Source organism: Polypterus senegalus, chromosome 1 (genome assembly GCF_016835505.1).
Source record: "Polypterus senegalus isolate Bchr_013 chromosome 1, ASM1683550v1, whole genome shotgun sequence".
NCBI lineage: Eukaryota > Metazoa > Chordata > Cladistia > Polypteriformes > Polypteridae > Polypterus > Polypterus senegalus.
Window position 1 is genome coordinate 253,344,318 of NC_053154.1, and position 18,485 is coordinate 253,362,802.

General features: G+C 35.9%; 1 protein-coding gene across 3 annotated transcripts in view; it reads left to right on the forward strand.

Annotated features, from left to right (window-relative positions):
- The window catches only part of LOC120540867 (poly [ADP-ribose] polymerase tankyrase-2), a 92,932-nt gene that overhangs the window by 23,958 nt on the left and 50,489 nt on the right, over positions 1-18,485 (forward strand). For 2 of the 3 annotated variants that reach the window (XM_039771993.1, XM_039772012.1), the window contains exons 4-7: positions 3,787-3,823; positions 5,715-5,790; positions 17,745-17,839; positions 17,937-18,003. In XM_039771993.1, coding sequence (XP_039627927.1) covers positions 3,787-3,823; positions 5,715-5,790; positions 17,745-17,839; positions 17,937-18,003 — 275 coding nt within the window. The remainder of the gene's footprint in view (positions 1-3,786; positions 3,824-5,714; positions 5,791-17,744; positions 17,840-17,936; positions 18,004-18,485) is intronic. The other variant, XM_039772002.1, reaches the window with a different exon arrangement.

Sequence of the window (18,485 nt, forward strand, 5' to 3'; positions counted from 1 at the left end):
TTTTTCCCCTTTGAAATAATAGAAACTGGATTAATCTGTTCCTGGGTCCCACAAACTCAAATTTTCAAAATGATTTTAACAGTAAATACACTGGATTTTAAGGTAAAATATTAACAAATAATAATAATATTTTAATAAAAATGTAAGCTAATAAAATTAAAAATATAAAAACCTGTATTTACCTTAAAAAGGAATGATGATGGTGCATGTGGAATCTGGAGGAGAGAGATTATTACTTGGAAGGCGAGTCACCTTCCATGATAACATCAGGTAACTGCGTTTCACAGACTCCTTAAACTCCTTTACAAACTTTTCTGCTGCTTCCGAATTAGAACTGGCAGCATTTCCGTGCATAACAATACTATGGATCCCAGTCCTTTTCTTAAAGTTCTCGAACCACCCCCTACTGGCTTTAAACTCCTCCTTTTGAGCAATAGTATCGGGCATGCCTTTCATTAAATCATCGTAGAGGACCTTGGCTTTCTTACAAATTATCACCTCAGAAATCACATCACCAGCCAGCTGTTTTTTATTAATTCAAACTAATAGGAGGTTTTCCATATTTTCCATACTTTTCAGTCCCCTAGAGGTCAGTGTCGTAACACCTTTCGCCACATCAGCTGCTTTGATAGCTTCTTTATTTTTCAAAATCATACAAACAGTCGATTTAGGCATCCCGAACATAGTAGAGAGATCAGCCACACATGTGCCACTTTCATGCTTAGTGATAAGATCTTTCTTAACTTCAATTGTAGCTCTTACAGCTTTCCTCTTACTCTTATTTTCCTCACTACACTTTTTAGGACCCATGGCTAATACCACTAAGTTGTTATTATATAAAAAAAAATAAAATCATAGCTAGAAGGATGGAGAAAGTGCTCCCCTCAGTAATATCACAAAACCAAACTGGATTTATTAGGGGCCGACACTTATCTTCAAATCTTCGACGCCTGTTTAATGTAATATACTCACCAACTAAATCAAACACCCCAGAAATAACATTATCATTGGATGCAGAAAAAGCATTCGACATGATTGAATGGAAATACCTTTTTACTATTTTGGAGAAGTTTGGGTTTGGCCCGAACATTTGTGCATGGATTAAATTACTGTATACTAACCCAGAAGCTTCAGTTTGCATCAATAACATTTGCTCAGACTACTTTAAACTAGAACGTGGCACAAGACAAGGATGCCCTTTGTCACCACTGCTGTTTGCAATTGCCATTGAACCACTGGCAATACATTGTCGAAATACTGATCAGATAAAGGGGATTAGCAGAGAAGGACTGGAACAGAAAATCTCATTATATGCAGATGACATGGTACTGTATATATCGGACCCAGAAAATTCTGTGCCTGCAGTCTTAGCAGCACTCACAGAATTTCAAAAGCTCTCTGGTCTCAGAATTAATCTGAATAAAAGTGTACTCTTTCCGGTGAATTCTCAAGCATATAATATTAGATTAGACACCCTACCTTTTATCATTGCAGAACAGTTTAAATATCTAGGGGTAAACATCACAAGTAAACATAAAGTTCTCTATCAACAAAATTTCGTCGCCTGCATGGAAAAAATTAAACAAGACTTGCATAGATGGTCAACCCTTCATCTCACACTAGCTGGAAGAATTAACACTGTTAAGATGAATATTCTTCCTAAGCTCCTTTTTTTATTTCAAAACATACCAATATACATTAATAAATCGTTCTTTAAGCAATTAGATTCAACAATAACCTCATTTATTTGGAATTCTAAACATCCACGCATCAAAAGAGCGACCCTACAAAGACAAAAGGCAGAAGGCGGCATGGCTCTACCTAACTTCCAGTTTTATTACTGGGCGGCAAATATACAGTCGATAAGAACCTGGACACAAATAGAAGAACATACACAGGCATGGACCGCAATAGAAGTAAAATCCTGCAGTACTTCTTTGTATTCTCTGCTCTGCGCTCCAATAAACACACGTTATCGGCAATACACTAATAACCCAATTGTGCTCCACTCACTTAGAATCTGGAACCAATGTAGAAAGCATTTTAAGACGGAGAAGCTTCTTTCTGTGGCACCCTGCAAAAGAACCACCTCTTTCAACCTTCACAAACATATGCAGTTTTAATATCTGGAAAAATTTGGAATTAACTTGCTTAGAGATCTTTATATAGACAACGCCTTTGCATCCTATGAACAATTACATTCCAAATTTAACATTCCAGCTACAAATTTCTTTCACTATCTTCAAATCAGGAACTTTGTTAAACAGAACCTTCCAGATTTTCCTCATCTTGCACCCTCATCCACGCTGGAAGAAATATTGCTCAATTTTGAGGATTAGACTCCATCTCTACAATATATAAAATCATTTTACAATCCCTTCCTTTCAAAGATCCAAGAGGACACTGGGAAAATGACCTCTCAATTAATATATCAGAAAAGGAGTGGAAAGTAGCAATGCAGAGAATTCACTCAAGCTCCATATGCAAAGCATACAATTATACAACTCAAAATTATATATCGAGCACATCTGTCTCGACTAAAACTCTCCAAAATGTTTCCAGGGCATGATCCAACCTGCGAACGTTGCAACCAAGCCCCAGCCTCACTAGGTCACATGTTCTGGGCCTGCACCAAATTAACATTATTCTGGACAAAAATTTTAATTACCTCTCAGACAGCCTTGGACTCACAATCCCTCCCAACCCATTAACAGCTGTGTTTGGGGTTCTTCCAGAGGGTCTTAAAGTGGAGAAGGACAAACAAATTGTGATTGCATTCACTACACTGTTGGCACGCAGACTTATTCTGATAAACTGGAAGAACCCAAACTCTCCTCTTTAAGTCAGTGGGAAACTGATGTGTTATATTATTTAAAATTGGAAAAATCAAATACTCAGTTAGAGGATCTGTACAGACTTTTTTCAAAACATGGCAGGATCTAATCAGTAATATTTTAAAATAAGTTTATAAAGCACAGAGAATTTATTAATTTAGGTATTTTTACAAGCCTTAAATTTTACACCGTTTGGCTTGCTCTCTCTCTCAAGGGTGGGGATCGATCTGTTCTTAACATAATTCTTTTTTTTGTAAAAACTTGATTGCTATGTATTGATTGTAATAAAATTAATAAATAAAAATTAAAAAAAAAATAACACAAAACAGGCACAAAATCATAAAATTAGCAGTGAAAATCACACAAGATGCTTTCACTACAGCTTCCAACAACGAACTGAATGACAAAGCGTATGGGTGGCCCGAGCGCTGGGGAAATGTATACACAAACACAAACGAATAACGTGCTGGGTGGTCGGATTCAAAAGCAGCATTCAGCTTCCATGGCAAAATTTGCTCATATTTTTCGTTCGAGTTCTTGGGCATTCAGATTCCAGGGGCATTACTGTACTTTATTAGTCAAATGCTGAATAAAGGAATAAGCATTCTTAAAAAGTAAATCAGTATTCCCTCATATAAAGTAGTCTGACTAAGCTGGAGCATTGAGTTCTGATCATCAGAGATTGGGAAATTGGGAAGTGTTAAGAGCATTGTGTTATTAAGGACCTATTTATTTTTTGTAATTTAAGGAAAAGATGCTTCCAGGAAGTTGAATGTTAAAGCAGTATGCTATGAAAATATCTATACTTTACATTTTTTGTAGATTGTTTTCCTTAAGATGTCATCTTTTTTTAACTTTTTTTTAATCTGGTTTTGTCCCTCTTAATTTTAAACTAATGAGTTAAAGGGCATAAGTCCTTTCATTATTTACAACTATCCTAATTCTGTTGTAGGTGAATACAAGAAGGATGAACTACTTGAAAGTGCAAGGTAATAAACATTTTTTTGTATTTATTATAGGTATGAACATCATTACTATATGTTCAATAAAGGGGCATATTCCTTTTTTCTTTTTTCCCAAAAAGCAACTAATAACCTCTTGTATGTTGGCATATTTTCAGCATTCATGTATTTTGCTTCTTAAAAGTTACTGTATTTTTTCGCTCCATAAGATGCACTTTTTATTCCCCCCAAAAGAAGGGTGGAAATGTGTCCTTGCGTCTTATGGAGCGAATATTGCGTCACAGACCGTGACGTGTATTACCTGACAGAGGTCGACATCCAGGGGTAGAGGGCGACAATCAGCTGTTAATGGTGACAAAACTCACCGTTACGTTACAGGCATTCTCTCTTTGCTTGGAGGATTGTTAGACTCATTGACTCGGTATCTAATCCTTGCTTGTGCATGAGTTACGAAATGTAAACAAAAGCAAGATGGCATCGACTTCTCACGAGGGAGCGAAGTGAGTGCAGAAAACAAAATATTCGGCAGACGATGTTTTGTGCATTATTGCTGAGTTGGACTCTGATTTTTCAGAAACTGATATTGTTGAGAGTGATCAGGTGATCGAGCAAGAGAGTGAGGAACTGGCATCGGCTGATCGGACACCAGCCGATGCTGCACCAGCTGAGCGATAGAGATGGGACTAGACTGGCAATTTAACTTCAGGGAGCATTGGTCCAAACGTGTTTTGTTCTCTGTTGGCTTTGGACAGATTATCCCGCTTGATAGGTACGTGCTTCTGCAAAGTGATTGTGAGCAACTGAGGTTCATAAATTCTGACACTAGCGATGAGGAATTCTTGGGGTTTTCAGAAAACTAGAAGAGTGCTTTAACCTTAAAGTCTCTCCTCATTTGTTAATGACAGTGATGATGGTTCTTAATGCCGCTGTTGACTTTACATGGTTGAAATATAATTCTGCTATATTTTATTAAATGTATTGGTACACCATTTGGTTCAGAATATTTTTTTTTCTAGTTTTCCTCCTCTAAACCTAGGTGCGTCTAAAAGTCAGATGTGTCTTAAAGAGCAAAAAATAATTTAATTGTTTGTAAATTATCCTAAATCCAGTGTGCAGAGAACAAAGCAAATGATAACCCGCACCTCCTTTTCTTGTATATTTGTGTATACAGTACACCCGCAAAATTCACGGGGGTTACGTTCCTAGAGCACCCGCGAATTGTGGAAAATTGCGACTTTTTGATGTGGTTAAAAAATGGCTATTAAATGCCTATTTTTATAGTTTAAACCCTAAATACAGTATGCCCCCAAAGTACTTTAATTTTGTTGCAAACTCAGCTTAATACATTAATACATTACCTAAAAACAATGTAAAGGTAAACCTGTATACTGTACAGTACTGTACTGCTATGTCTCCCATGTTCTGTGGAACTCGTGGATCCGTAGATCTGACTGTACAGCTTAAAAAAAAAACTTCAAAAAAAGAAAATTGTACAGTTGACTTTTTTTTTTGACTCATTTTTTGATTAACCCTATTGTTAGTTCAATTTTCCAGTCATAGTCAGTAGCCATTTTGTTCTGTGTCAAAGTGTCATTTTATAAATAAAGAGGTTTTTATAATTTTAAGTGATAAGAAAAGTGTCATTTCAGTTTGTTGGAGACATATTTAATCAGTTTTGACTCTTAAGTATACAGTTTATGATAATGTGAGAATATTGTAATTACAAGCATAAATAAGAACATTAAACATACTAAGTGTAGGAAGTTAGTACTTTAGTTTGCGTTGTTTCAGGTGTTTAGAAGTAAAATATAACTATACCAATATGATATAAACATACAAAATATAAAGTTCCTATTTTCTTCTCAAATTTATAAGAGATTCATTGTATTTATTGATACTACTTTATATTGTGTTATAGGAGTGGGAATGAAGAAAAGATGATGGCCCTTCTTACACCATTAAATGTGAATTGCCATGCCAGTGATGGTAGAAAGGTATGTATTTCAAGTATTTAAAATAAACGTTTAACAATAACATAGCAAGACTTAGTTACTTATTCTGTTATTGTTTATTAGATTAAACTCTGTTTCTGCCTCTTCTTCTTAAAACTTTTTGTTTAGATATTTGTATCTCAAATGATAAAATGTGTAATTTTCTTTAATTCAGCAATGTGCTCTATTATATTTGTTTGTTCAGATTTTAGATCATTTATGCAGTATTATTTGTTTATGTTTGAGTATGTGTGCATCCCTGATTTTCTGCATGGCAGAAGACTGCACAACACACTATATGATTTCAAGTAAATTCGATGAATGGGTGTCACAGTGGGATCTTGCACCCCTTTGAAATCAAGTCCTGGTTTATTCACAGTTTGACAGTAACATGTTCACTGTGTTTAGTTAAATTTTCTCTGGGAATTCACTTTCCTTCAACATCCAAAACATGCACAACTTAGATTAATTAATATGAAATAGCCCAGTATGAATTGTTGTAGGTGTTTTTGTGATTGTGCTTTGTGATGAACTGGTATCTCATTCTAATATGTCTGAAGTCAGTACACTTAAGGTTGGTAATGTTACATTTTTATCTACTCCATGGTGAGACAAAAAATGACACAATATGAGCTATTATTTTTAATTAACAGAATACGTTAGAAAGCACGTTGTGTGAAATTTTGTACATGATGAAAGAAGTATTTGAAAAGAAAATTGTCTCATTTTTTATATTTGTATTTGGAATTGTTGGCTAAGTAGCTAGATATATTGATCTAGATATAAAAGGATGACATAAATATCCGGAAAACAAAGCATTAAGTGTTCTTATTAATTTGAATGTTAATATTTTGATACAATGATTATTCTTTCTAATTAAACTTTAATTATACACTTTGTTAATCAGCCAGCCATTGGGGGAGTTTTAATTTTTGTCATGCCTTAAAGAATTGTGAAAAGTGCACTTAACAATTTAATCTTTTCTTCATTTATTCTCCACACATTGCCATAAATAACACATCAAACTATATGCTTCTATACAGTGCTTGTGGACAGTGATAGGTTGACCAGAACTTTGAAATATTTCTGTAATATGCTGTACATTGCATGTCTAATGCCCTAATTATGAATACTGTGTATTCCAAGGATTAACCTCACCACTGTTTAAGATACAGCACAAGGAGGTGTTGATTATTTTCCGTTCTTATGCTACAGGTCGCTTTTTCTCTAGAATTAATTTAGATTTATTGTAATGAGTAAATAATTCAGTAAGTTCATGCACTTCTCTTACAGACTAGTGCCATTAGTTTAACATGAACGACAGGCAATAAATAGAAGACCCTACACTAGATACATCATCAAAATATGTAGAGCTAGGTGATCAGTTTTGATGGAATAAAATTATTATTGTTAATAAAAGTAGACTAAAATGTCTAAAAAACATTTTGTTAAACAAAATAAAAATGAAACTAAAAGCTGTGTGAAAAAACAAAAACACACTGAAATTAAAACTACATACTATACTAGAAAACTACCTGAAAGAAAATAGGTGAAAACTAAATCAAAGTGATGCAGTTAGTTTGTCTTATGCCTGCCTATTGCATTTGTTGTACTTTTTCAGTTTAATGGTGGTTCACTTTGAAGTACCCTTAGTTTGTGAAACACAGAGAAGCTAAGTCATTAAATATTTCAACCAAAAACCCTGAAAAATATAGCACAAACTTTTCAGTTCAAACCATTGCATCAAAGAATGACCCTAAAGAAAATTATAGCTTAGCAGGAATAGCAGGAAAAATATGCTTTCTATAAAAAGTGCAAACACAAAAACGCACTGAAGTGCAATGCATAACATGAGGTGTGAAGTTTGTTAAATAATGATATAAAAGTCAGCACAGTCTCTTTTCATACTAAGCTGTCCTTATCAATCTTATAAATAGTGTTGTCATTTCTACATATCGTGACCAAATTGTATGCAAATACCCTTAAATAAAAACATGCAATATGTACTTTTATTACGTCTGAATTGTCTGATTTATAATTTTAAACTGTGGAGCAGAGGGGTAAATCAAGGAAAAATGTTTGTACCAAGCATTATGGAGGGCACTCTATGTAAACTTACAGCTGCAAGTTTTTATAGTAAAGAAAAATAGATCAATCTTGATGAATTCTGTTTTCTTTGTATCAGTATGGAATCATGTGAGTAGTTACATTTGCAGTTTTTTTTTTTAATGAGTGGTTTTTTTTTTTGTATGTCATTGTGGTTTACAAATTTTGTATGTAGAAATGAAAACAAAGTATAAATTGGGCTTTAGCAGTTTAAATCTCATTAAAACTTTTTTTTTTTTTTTTTTTTTCTTTTTCTAAAGTTTTGGTATGGTTAGACCTAAGGTATAAAATATAATGAATAAAATATAATGAACAGCTGAAAACAATTTTTTTTGCTATAATTATTTGGTTTATTTGTCAAACACAGATCATTCATTCATTTTCCAACATTTATCCAAAGACAGGTTGCGGGGGCAACAGTCTTCAGTAGTGAGACCCATACGTCCTTTTCCCCAGCCACATTTGCCAACTCTTACTGTGGCTTCCCAAGGCATTCCCAGGCCATCTAGGAGATATAGTCCTTCCAACCAGCCCTGCGTCTTCCCTGGGGTGTCCTCCCAGCTGGTCATGCCCGTAAAACCTTCACAGAGAGGCGTCCAAGAGGCATCTGTATCAGATGCCTGAACCACCTCATTTGGCTCCTCTCAATGCGGAGAGTCAACAGCTCTACCCTGATTACAAGCACAAGATGTTATGTGAATGAATGTGAATAATATGAATAATGTTGCATCCGTGCCGCAATGTTTTCCGAAATTTACTATACAGGTCATAAAATGAATAATTCCAAATATCATATATACCTATGTCTCTGTGTTTTTTTTTTGACATCATAGACCATAAGGTGCATACTAATTCAGCGTGAGCAGGAACACTTAGTAACACTGAATAAAAAAAAAAAAATAAATCAAGTGACGGTGAGATACGAAGAAGGCAGATTCACCAGCGTTTGTGTGTCAGCTTTTATCTATCCAGATTAGAGAATGTCCAGTTCCATTGCCTCAAAACACCACTCACATCTACAGTTATTCCCAGTTTCAAATAAGAACTAACAGCAAAACTAACAGATCCCTAGTGCGGTAGTATGTATCGTGATTGTGACTGAGAGAATAAAAGTGAAAAAAAAAAAAAAACAGTAACTTTTATAAGTCCTGTAAATGTACACTGTCTGTTACAGATGCAAACCAAATGTATGTGTGTACTGTATAATCTATACTAATAAAAGGCAAAGCCCTCACTCACTCACTCACTCATCACTAATTCTCCAGCTTCCCATGTAGGTAGAAAGCTGAAATTTGGCAGGCTTATTCCTTACAGCTTACTTACAAAATTCATTTTGAAATTCTACACGTAACAGTCATAACGGTCGACAACGTCCGCCATGTTGAACTTTCTTATTTATGGCCACATCGTCACGAAATTTAGTAGGCAGCTTCCCTGCGCTAACCGAAACCGATGTACTTATTTCAATGGTATGATGCCACTGTCGGCCGCCATATTGAACTTTCCAAACGTCATTAATTCTCCAACTTCCCGTGTAGGTAGAAGGCTGAAATTTGGGAGGCCCATTCCTTACAGCTTACTTACAAAAGTTAAGCAAGTTTCATTTCGAAATTCTACGCGTAACGGTCAACAATGTCCGCCATATTGAACTTTCTTATTTACGGCCCCATCTTCACGAAATTTGGTAGGTGGCTTCCCAGAGCTAACCGAAACCAATGTATGTACTTATTTCGGTGGTATGATGCCACTGTCGGTCGCCATATTGAACTTTTCAACAGTCTTTGTTACTTTTAGGCCCATCTTCAAGAAATTTGGTACACTGGTTCCCAACGCTAACTGAATCCTACTTACGTACATATATACGTCCATAGCCTGCAGCTCGGTCAACGTGTGAGGTGGCGTTGGGTCCCCCATCCCAACGCCTCCCACGTTGTTGGATGCCTGCCTGTATAAGACCGTCCGTCGCTCCAGTCTCTACATTCCCTTCCTTGCTTCGCCACGGGATTCACGTCTCCCTACTGATAACTACAGCCTTTTTGTTTAATCCACGGCTTCTCCGCTGTTTTATTGTTTGTTTATTACAATTATAATTATTGTATAGGTATTTTAGACTAACTTTACATTGTTCAGGTACCCATTTCCTTTATCATTCCAACCGTACCCCCATTAACATGTCTATCAAGGTAATCACCATCGATCAAAAACTCTTGAGGAACATTGTGTCTTATGTATTGAATGACCGGGACAGGTTCAAGGTGTGGACTGATGATGGTACAGGAGATAATTATACTACACAGGAGCACTAGAAGAGTGAAATGCTTAAGCCCTTCACCTATGGTTCTGCATGTGAGTTGATGGCTGCCGCTGAATTGTTTGGTTGTCACTTTCAAGTGTACCGAAATAGCCAAATATTTTACACCTTTCAACAACCGCCAATGCCTCTTAAATATCTTAGATTGACAGGTGACGATTTCAGTAGTGGACACTTGGATGTTTATGAATGTTTAAACTCCCAAAAGCTGGATGTGATTTTATCGATGAAACCGGTTGTGTGTTTACAACACTTGACAGATGCCGAATGTGACTTCAACACAACAAATCCTGCAAATACTGTCGTAATTGAAACAAACCATGAAACTCAAACCGATTATGACAGCAGTAATCCAAGCTGTGAGATTTGAAACAAGATTATTGTTCACATGGCCAACTGTACGTTGCGTGCTCAAGAGTAAGCTCAGCGCACAGTTTGGTCATGTTACAACTGGAGGGCGGAACTGACAACATGGTATACAAAGAGATCCTTTAATAATTATTGGCATATTTTCCCTCAGTTTAAAAAGGTTTAATTTTCTTCTTAATAAAAATTTTAATGCAGTTCTTCGCTGCTGCGAAGCGCGGGTATTTTGTTATATATATATGACAGCAACACTCATAACAGTGACAAAACAATTACATTGACAATCATGTTACGTTATTTTTAAAATGTTTCCTTTTCTTTTTCATAGCTTCTTTAACACACTACTTCTCCGCTGCGAAGCGCGGGTATTTTGCTAGGCTATGCTAATAAAAGGCGAAGCCTTCACTGACTGACTCAGTCACTGACTCATCACTAATTCTCCAAGTTCCCGTGTCGGTAGAAGGCTGAAATTTGGCAGGCTCATTCCTTATAGCTTCCTTACAAATGTTGGGCAGGTTTCTTTTCGAAATTCTACACGTAATGGTCATAACTGGAAGCTATTTTTCTCCATTTACTGTAATGGAGTTGAGCTCGAAAGCCTCCCACGTAATCACGTGAACTGACTGTCAACGCAGTGCGTAGAAAACCAGGAAGAGCTCCAAAAAGCACTGAAGAAAACATGCATTATATAATTGAGAAGGCAGTGAAACAATAAGAAGCGAGCGAGTGACATATACAACCATATTCAGGAGTGCTGCTACTTCAGAAACAAAGCACGGTGTAAACCTAAAGTTTAAATTTAAGTTCATAGACAGGCTGCCGCTGGCGTATGTCATGCCCACGGGTAATGCGGGATACAAGTTTAATGAGAGGACACAGGATATAAACGAGAGTTTTGATCACTTTGTAACTAAGTTAAAATTGCATGTGAAGGGCTGTGCTTATGCAAATTCCAAGAGACTGTGTTTGTGGGTGATTGACAGTTAAGGCGGGTGGGGGAGTCACGTTATCATCTCCCCTCCCATTCACCTCATTTTGCTCTGAGCTGAGCTCCGCAGCTAACGCAGTAGTGATGGGAAGTTCGGATCATTTTACCATCTCGGACCTTTGAGTCTCGTTCAGCAAAATGAACAATTCTTTTTTCGAGTCAATTCGTTCAATTCTCTTTCCGGCTCAGACTGCATAGGTTAAGCTTATGGGGATGGGGCTGTCACGTAATGATCGAACGACTCAAACCCGAAGACTCGAGCGATGAACTAAGCAATTCTGTTTCTGGCTCAGACTGAGTTGGTTAAGCTTATGGGGCTGTCACGTGATGAACGAATGACTTGACAAACCCAAAGACTCGAAACAGGTGAATTAATTCCAATACAGAAACTATAGAAAGTTGTGCAAATGCGCATGCACGACTGAAAGAATCACTCCCATGAGACGACTCGTTCTTCCCGAGTCATATTAAAGATTCGTTCAAAATGAAGGAATTGTTCAAGAACGACCCATCACTATAACGCAGTGTTACAGAAGCGACTTTGTGATGCTTCCACCAAATACTCACAGAAAAATCCACAAGTTAATACACACGCTGTCTCTACAGTTTCTCCACACTGAATCCTCCAGGCACTACTTACAAAAGGTTACATTGACAATCATGTTGCGTTATTTTTAAAATGTTTCCTTTTCTTAGCACAAGCACAGCTGAGAAGCTTCGATGCATGTGCTCCATAACACGTTAAAAAAATCACGCATTTAATCACACTTTGCAATACAAATACAAGCAAAGGGGAACTTCTGTCAATGCATGATTTTTTGGTACACCGATTACATTGATCAGCGCTTCCCGATTCATTTTACCCTCGCACCCCCTTGGTTTGAGAAGAAGTATGAAAAAATATGAGGTTAACACAGAAAAACAGATCACCAATTGAAGCTTTATGAATAATCGATTCACCATCAATAATTGTTTTGGTAAAGCCATACTCAGTGTAATCCTCCTTCCATTTTATAATTTTTCCGCCACTAGCCATGATTAAATGAACGGTAAAAAAGTAAGAGCGAAATGAGGGTGACTTATTCAGGCAGGCAGGCGACAGTTCAATAGCTCGAATTTGGATATAAGTAGGTTCTATTTAGTCGCCAGAAATATCTTTGTTAGGAATGGAAGTTGAATTTAGTCTTTAAATTTCTGTGGTAAAGAAAAAGTTATGCAATGATGACTAAATTTAACTATATAAAGTCAAAACTTGAATATATAAAGTCAGCGTCGGTATATATAAAGTCAAAACTTGTTTCTGAATATATAAAGTCATTCCCAAATATATAAAGTCAAAACCCGAGTATATAAAGACGGCGTTGAAATATTTCTGAATATATAAAGTAAGCGCTGGAATATATAAAGTCAGCGTCGGAATATATAAAGAATCCGACCACAGGGTCACGGGGATCTGCTGGAGCCAATCCCAGCCAACACTGGGCGCAAGGCAGGAACCAATCCTGGGCAGGGCACATGCATCATTTTCAAAACATTAAACGAAGTGTTTTTTTAATTTATTTTTCTGAATACGTTTTTGTTACCTCAGTTCAGAGTCGTTTCAATCAATAGATTTTGACTTTCACTTTATATATTCAGGAGTGAGTTTATACACTCCGATGTTGACTTTATATAATCAGGAATGACTTTATAAATTCCGATGCTGACTTTTTATATTCAGGTTTTGACTTTATATATTCCAGCGCTGACTTTATATATTCCGACGCTGACTTTATATATTCCAGCTCTTACTTTATATATTCTGACGCTGACTTTATATATTCAAGTTTTGACTCTATATATTCCAGCGATGACTTTATACATTCAAGTTTTGACTTTATATATTCCATTATATATTGTGCTAGCAAAATACCCGCGCTTCGCAGCGGAGAAGTAGTGTGTTAAAGAAGCAATGAAAAAGAAAAGGAAACATTTTGAAAATAACGTAACCTGATTGTCAATGTAATTGTTTTGTCACTGTTGTGAGTGATGAGTGTTGTTGTCATATATATATATATACAGTATATATATATATATATATATATTTACACACACACACACAAACATATATATACATATATATACATATCTATACATATACACATATATACATACATATATATATCTACATATATACACACACACATATAAACATATATATACATATACATACATATCTACATATATACACACACAGCTATTTCGTATCAGTGCAATACGCTGTTTGTTAAAATGGTTGACTCCCGCTCTTACGTGCAATAACAAATCAAATCATTCAGTTGTCTTTGCTTATATGTCATTTTAGAGCTGGACGCCTGGCATCTTTTTTTGGCCACAAGTTCGTTTCTGTTTGGTGTGAGGTTCTGTGTTGTGGAGATTCTCAGGATGGATTGCAGGTGCTCATCAGTGAGGCGACTCCTGTGTGCTGTTTTGTTAGTCTTTGTCACTGAGAAGAGCTTCTCACACAGATATGTGCTACCAAACATGCACAAGGTTCGAGCCGCATGTAGACGGACTTTTTTTGTCCTTCAAAGTCACCAAAGCGCCGTGCAAACTCAGTGCAATAACTCTAGCTTCGCAATAACTTGCAGCATCATAAGGTAGACTTGATTAACGCGGTAAGTGTTCGGCAAGGCAGCTGAAGCGCTGCATTATGGGATCTGTAGTTTATTGTGTTACCAGCGCTTCATATACCCGGGCCATTAATAACAATAATACAGTATATAAAATGATCTCGGGCGGTTAATAATTACACGCGGGCTGGATGTGGCCCATGCCCTTGAGTTTGACACATATGGACTAAATAGAACTTGAAAAGATATATTTTTCAAATGTGATCGCGCAATTCAGATAGAGTTGGCCACTACAGCCTGCATGCCTCAATGAGTCATCCTCCCCTCGCTCTTACTTTTTTACCGTTCATCTAATGAATACACTGAGTATGGCTTTACCAAAACAATCATTGATGGAGAATAAAGTATTCATTATTCGAGTATGTAGATCGGGATATATATATACATATATATATACCCGCGTATTGCAGCGGAGAAGTAGTGTGTTAAAAAAGCTTGAAAAAGAAAAGGGAACATTTTAAAAATAACGTAACATGACTGTCAATATACAGTATTTGTTTTGTAAGTGTTACTGAGTGTTGCTGTCATCAAGGATTTGATTATCATTATTTCTTTCAATCAGGTTCGTATTTGTAGGATGTGTTGTGTTCAAGTTACATTCCGTGTTTGTCAATCGTTGTAAAGATGACAGGTTTCATTCATCGATTCGTTTCGTACTGCAGCAATAAACAGCTCGTCGTCTTCTTTATCTGAGACCTGACACACTGGATGCATGGGTTTTTTTTACACTGTCTTCCTTTAGCGGGACATTGACTTTTTCCAACGTGTGCTTTGTTTCCGCAGTAGCTGGATTTATGAATATGCTTGTAAGTATCAGACGCTTCATATTTTTTGCTGAATATTTACCCGTGGCAGTTTGCTATTGGATTGCCGCTGACGGACGGCCTTATATGGGCAGGCACTAAATTACAAACGCCAGCGGCAGCCTGTCTATGAACTTAATTTAAAGTGTAGGTTTACATCGTGCTTTGTTTCCAAAGTAGCAGAACTCATGAATATGGTTGTATATGTCACTCGCTCGCTTCTTATTGTTTCGCTGCCTTCTCAATTATATAATGCATGTTTTCTTCAGCGCTTTTTGAGGTCTTCCTGGTTTTCTATGTACTGCGTGATTACGCGGGAGGCGTGATGATGTCACACGAAACTCCGCCCCAACGGCGTTGAAGCTCATCTCCATTACAGTAAATGGAGAAAAACTGCTTCCAGTTATGACCATTACGCGTAGAATTTCGATATAAAACCTGTCCAACTTTTGTAAGGAAGCTGTAAGGAATGAACCTGCCAAATTTCAGCCTTCCACCCACACGGGAAGTTGGAGAATTAGTGATGAGTGAGTGAGTGAGTGAGGGCTTTGCCTTTTATTAGTATAGATATATGTATATATGTATGTATGTATATATGTATGTATATATATATGTATGTATATATGTATGTATATATGTATGTATGTATATGTGTATATGTATGTATGTATATATGTGTGTATATGTATGTATATATATGTGTGTGTATGTATATATGTATGTATGTATATGTATATATGTATGTATATATATGTATGTATGTCAGCAACAATCATGTTATGTTTTTATTAAAATGTTTCCTTTTCCTTTTACTTCTCCGCAGCCAAGCGTGGGTATTTTGATATATATAAATATATTATATTATAATATAATATAATATAATATATTATATTATATTATATTATATTATATTATATTATATTATATAAATAGAGATATATATGAGAATAACACTCATATCAATGACAAAACAATTACATTAACAATCATGTTACGTTATTTTTAAAATCTTTCCTTTTCTTTTTCATAACTTCTTTAACACACTACTTCTCCGCTGTGAAGCGTGGGTATTCTGCTAGTATTAACAATAAGAACAGCTCACTACTGAAAACGGCAAATATAGGTGGCATTGGGGATCGAACCAGGGACTCTTGATTACAAATCAGCAAATCTTACCACTACACCATGCGAGCTGGTGTCTTATCCTTGAACCTTTTTTTTAAAATGTGTTTATTTGATCTTTTGACTTCAGACTTCACACATTATATAGTTTATGGGATACCAGGCTGCTTGCTGCTTGTCTTTATCAGCACATTTACAGTACAAAAAACACTGATGAAGAGGTGCAAACGGATTTAAGGTGGGCCGGATCTGCAAGTTTTTTCGTAGGCTCTGGTAATTCTAGTGTTAAACATGACTTGATCATTTGACTATGTGCCAGTGTGAGTTATGCAGAAGATGTGACAAGATCAATTAATTAGAGTTGAATTGTGTTCCTTTATTGTAATCCCAAAACAGTGAAACTGTTTTTGAATAAATGTGACTTATGAGCGTGTCTGTTTTATTCAATATAATTATTTAGTGTATTCAGTGACATTGGTTTATTATTTAAAAATCTGGAGAGTTGAGTATGTGGAAAGCAAAGTGCTGTTATTTATTTATTTATTTTTTAAACTGAAGCTGAGGATTGTAGGGCTCCTGCTGTATACGCTGGGCAACATTTTTTTTCTTTCAAATGTTTTGCTTCCTAAAAAATCTTTTGTGATTTTGGTAGACAGCTTCAACTTAAGTACGCATATAATTTCAGATTGAATGCATCATGGAAATTTGGAGAAACAAATGCTGATTTTTGATTGTACTCCACTTCAGATGGTTATTGTTTCAGTCTTCAACAATAGTCTGCTTGGATTGATGGATTCCATTTGTCCTGATACTGCTTTCCATCACTGCAATGTCATGGTACCTTTCACCATGTTTGTCACTGACTCTACTGATTAGCTGAGAAGTTCATGTTTAGATGCAGAAAAATTGATCTTTAGTGACATGTTGGTTTTGCATCCTTGAAGCAAGTTGTCAACTAACTGGATATAATTTGGTAATCTATAGTTTCCCCAAAACATTTTCTCCTACATCTTTGATTTACTTCCATAAATTTCCTCTGGCCCCACTGAAAGATCTTGGAACCACTTGTCATGGATGACATGTCTAATTTATATAATCTTTGTGTTTGTGGAAAAGTCTGTCTTGGATGACAAAGTCCTTCACCTTCCTTGTTTATCACTTTCATGAAAACTTTCATCAGTCCACGTTTTATATTCAGAGGAGGCAGAGTAGGGTCGAAAAGTGGTTTATGTGCTACACTTTTCTGACCTGGAAATAAATGCTTAAATTGTTCCCATTTGCACATTAAATAGAAGTGCTTTGTATATCTGAACTGCATTCTGCAGTGCCACTACTTTTAGATCACCACAGATGTCTGAGTTGTTGTTGTACTGTATGTGTATAGTGTACGTGTAATATTAGAGAAAATCACAAAAATAGGCAATTACAATAAAAATGTATGTGACAGGAAAATTTTTAAATTATTTTTGCGAGCAGCAGGCCAATGTCCATGAGATACAGCCAAAATGTTCGAGAAGCAATATTGCCATTGTCTAGTGATATAATTTAAACTATTATTTAATTATACTTGATATGTTTTTATTTTATAGTCTACCCCTTTGCATCTGGCTGCAGGATATAACCGAGTGAAAATAGTGCAGCTGTTGTTACAACATGGTGCTGATGTGCTTGCAAAAGATAAAGGGTAACTTTTTTTGTCTTGATTTCTTTTTGATAATTTTTGCATGAATTAGATTATAATATTAATACCAGGATATATTTCTTTTCTTTCTTTCCCCTAGGGATTTAGTACCGCTTCACAATGCCTGTTCTTATGGACATTATGAAGTCACTGAACTTTTAGTTAAGGTCAGTTTTCAAAACATGTAATTAAATTTAACAAGTCATTTTAGTTAATAACTTTTATGTTTTGTAAATATATTTTATAGTAGAAAATAGTGGAACATTTTCTCGGTTCTGCTGTGTCATAATAATTTTACTGTGCAGACTGTACAGTATTCCTAATCCAAAAAATCTAAAATCCCAAACTTTTTGAGCACTGACATGCCTCCACAAGTGCAAAATTCCACACTAGACGATTTTCTTTTATAAAACTTTTCTTGGATTCGAATGTGAAAATATCCGTACACCAAAAAAGAAATTAAAATGTCTATACCAAAAGAAAATGACACAAGACCGGCCATGTGCACTTTTCTACACAATTCACCTTTAGAAATATCACACATGAAGTGTATGTATTCCACATAACGATATATTAATTACCCTATACAACTCCAGGCACCTCGCTGCTAGAGACTTGAGCTCTGAGAATTTGTGCGAAGGAATTTAAG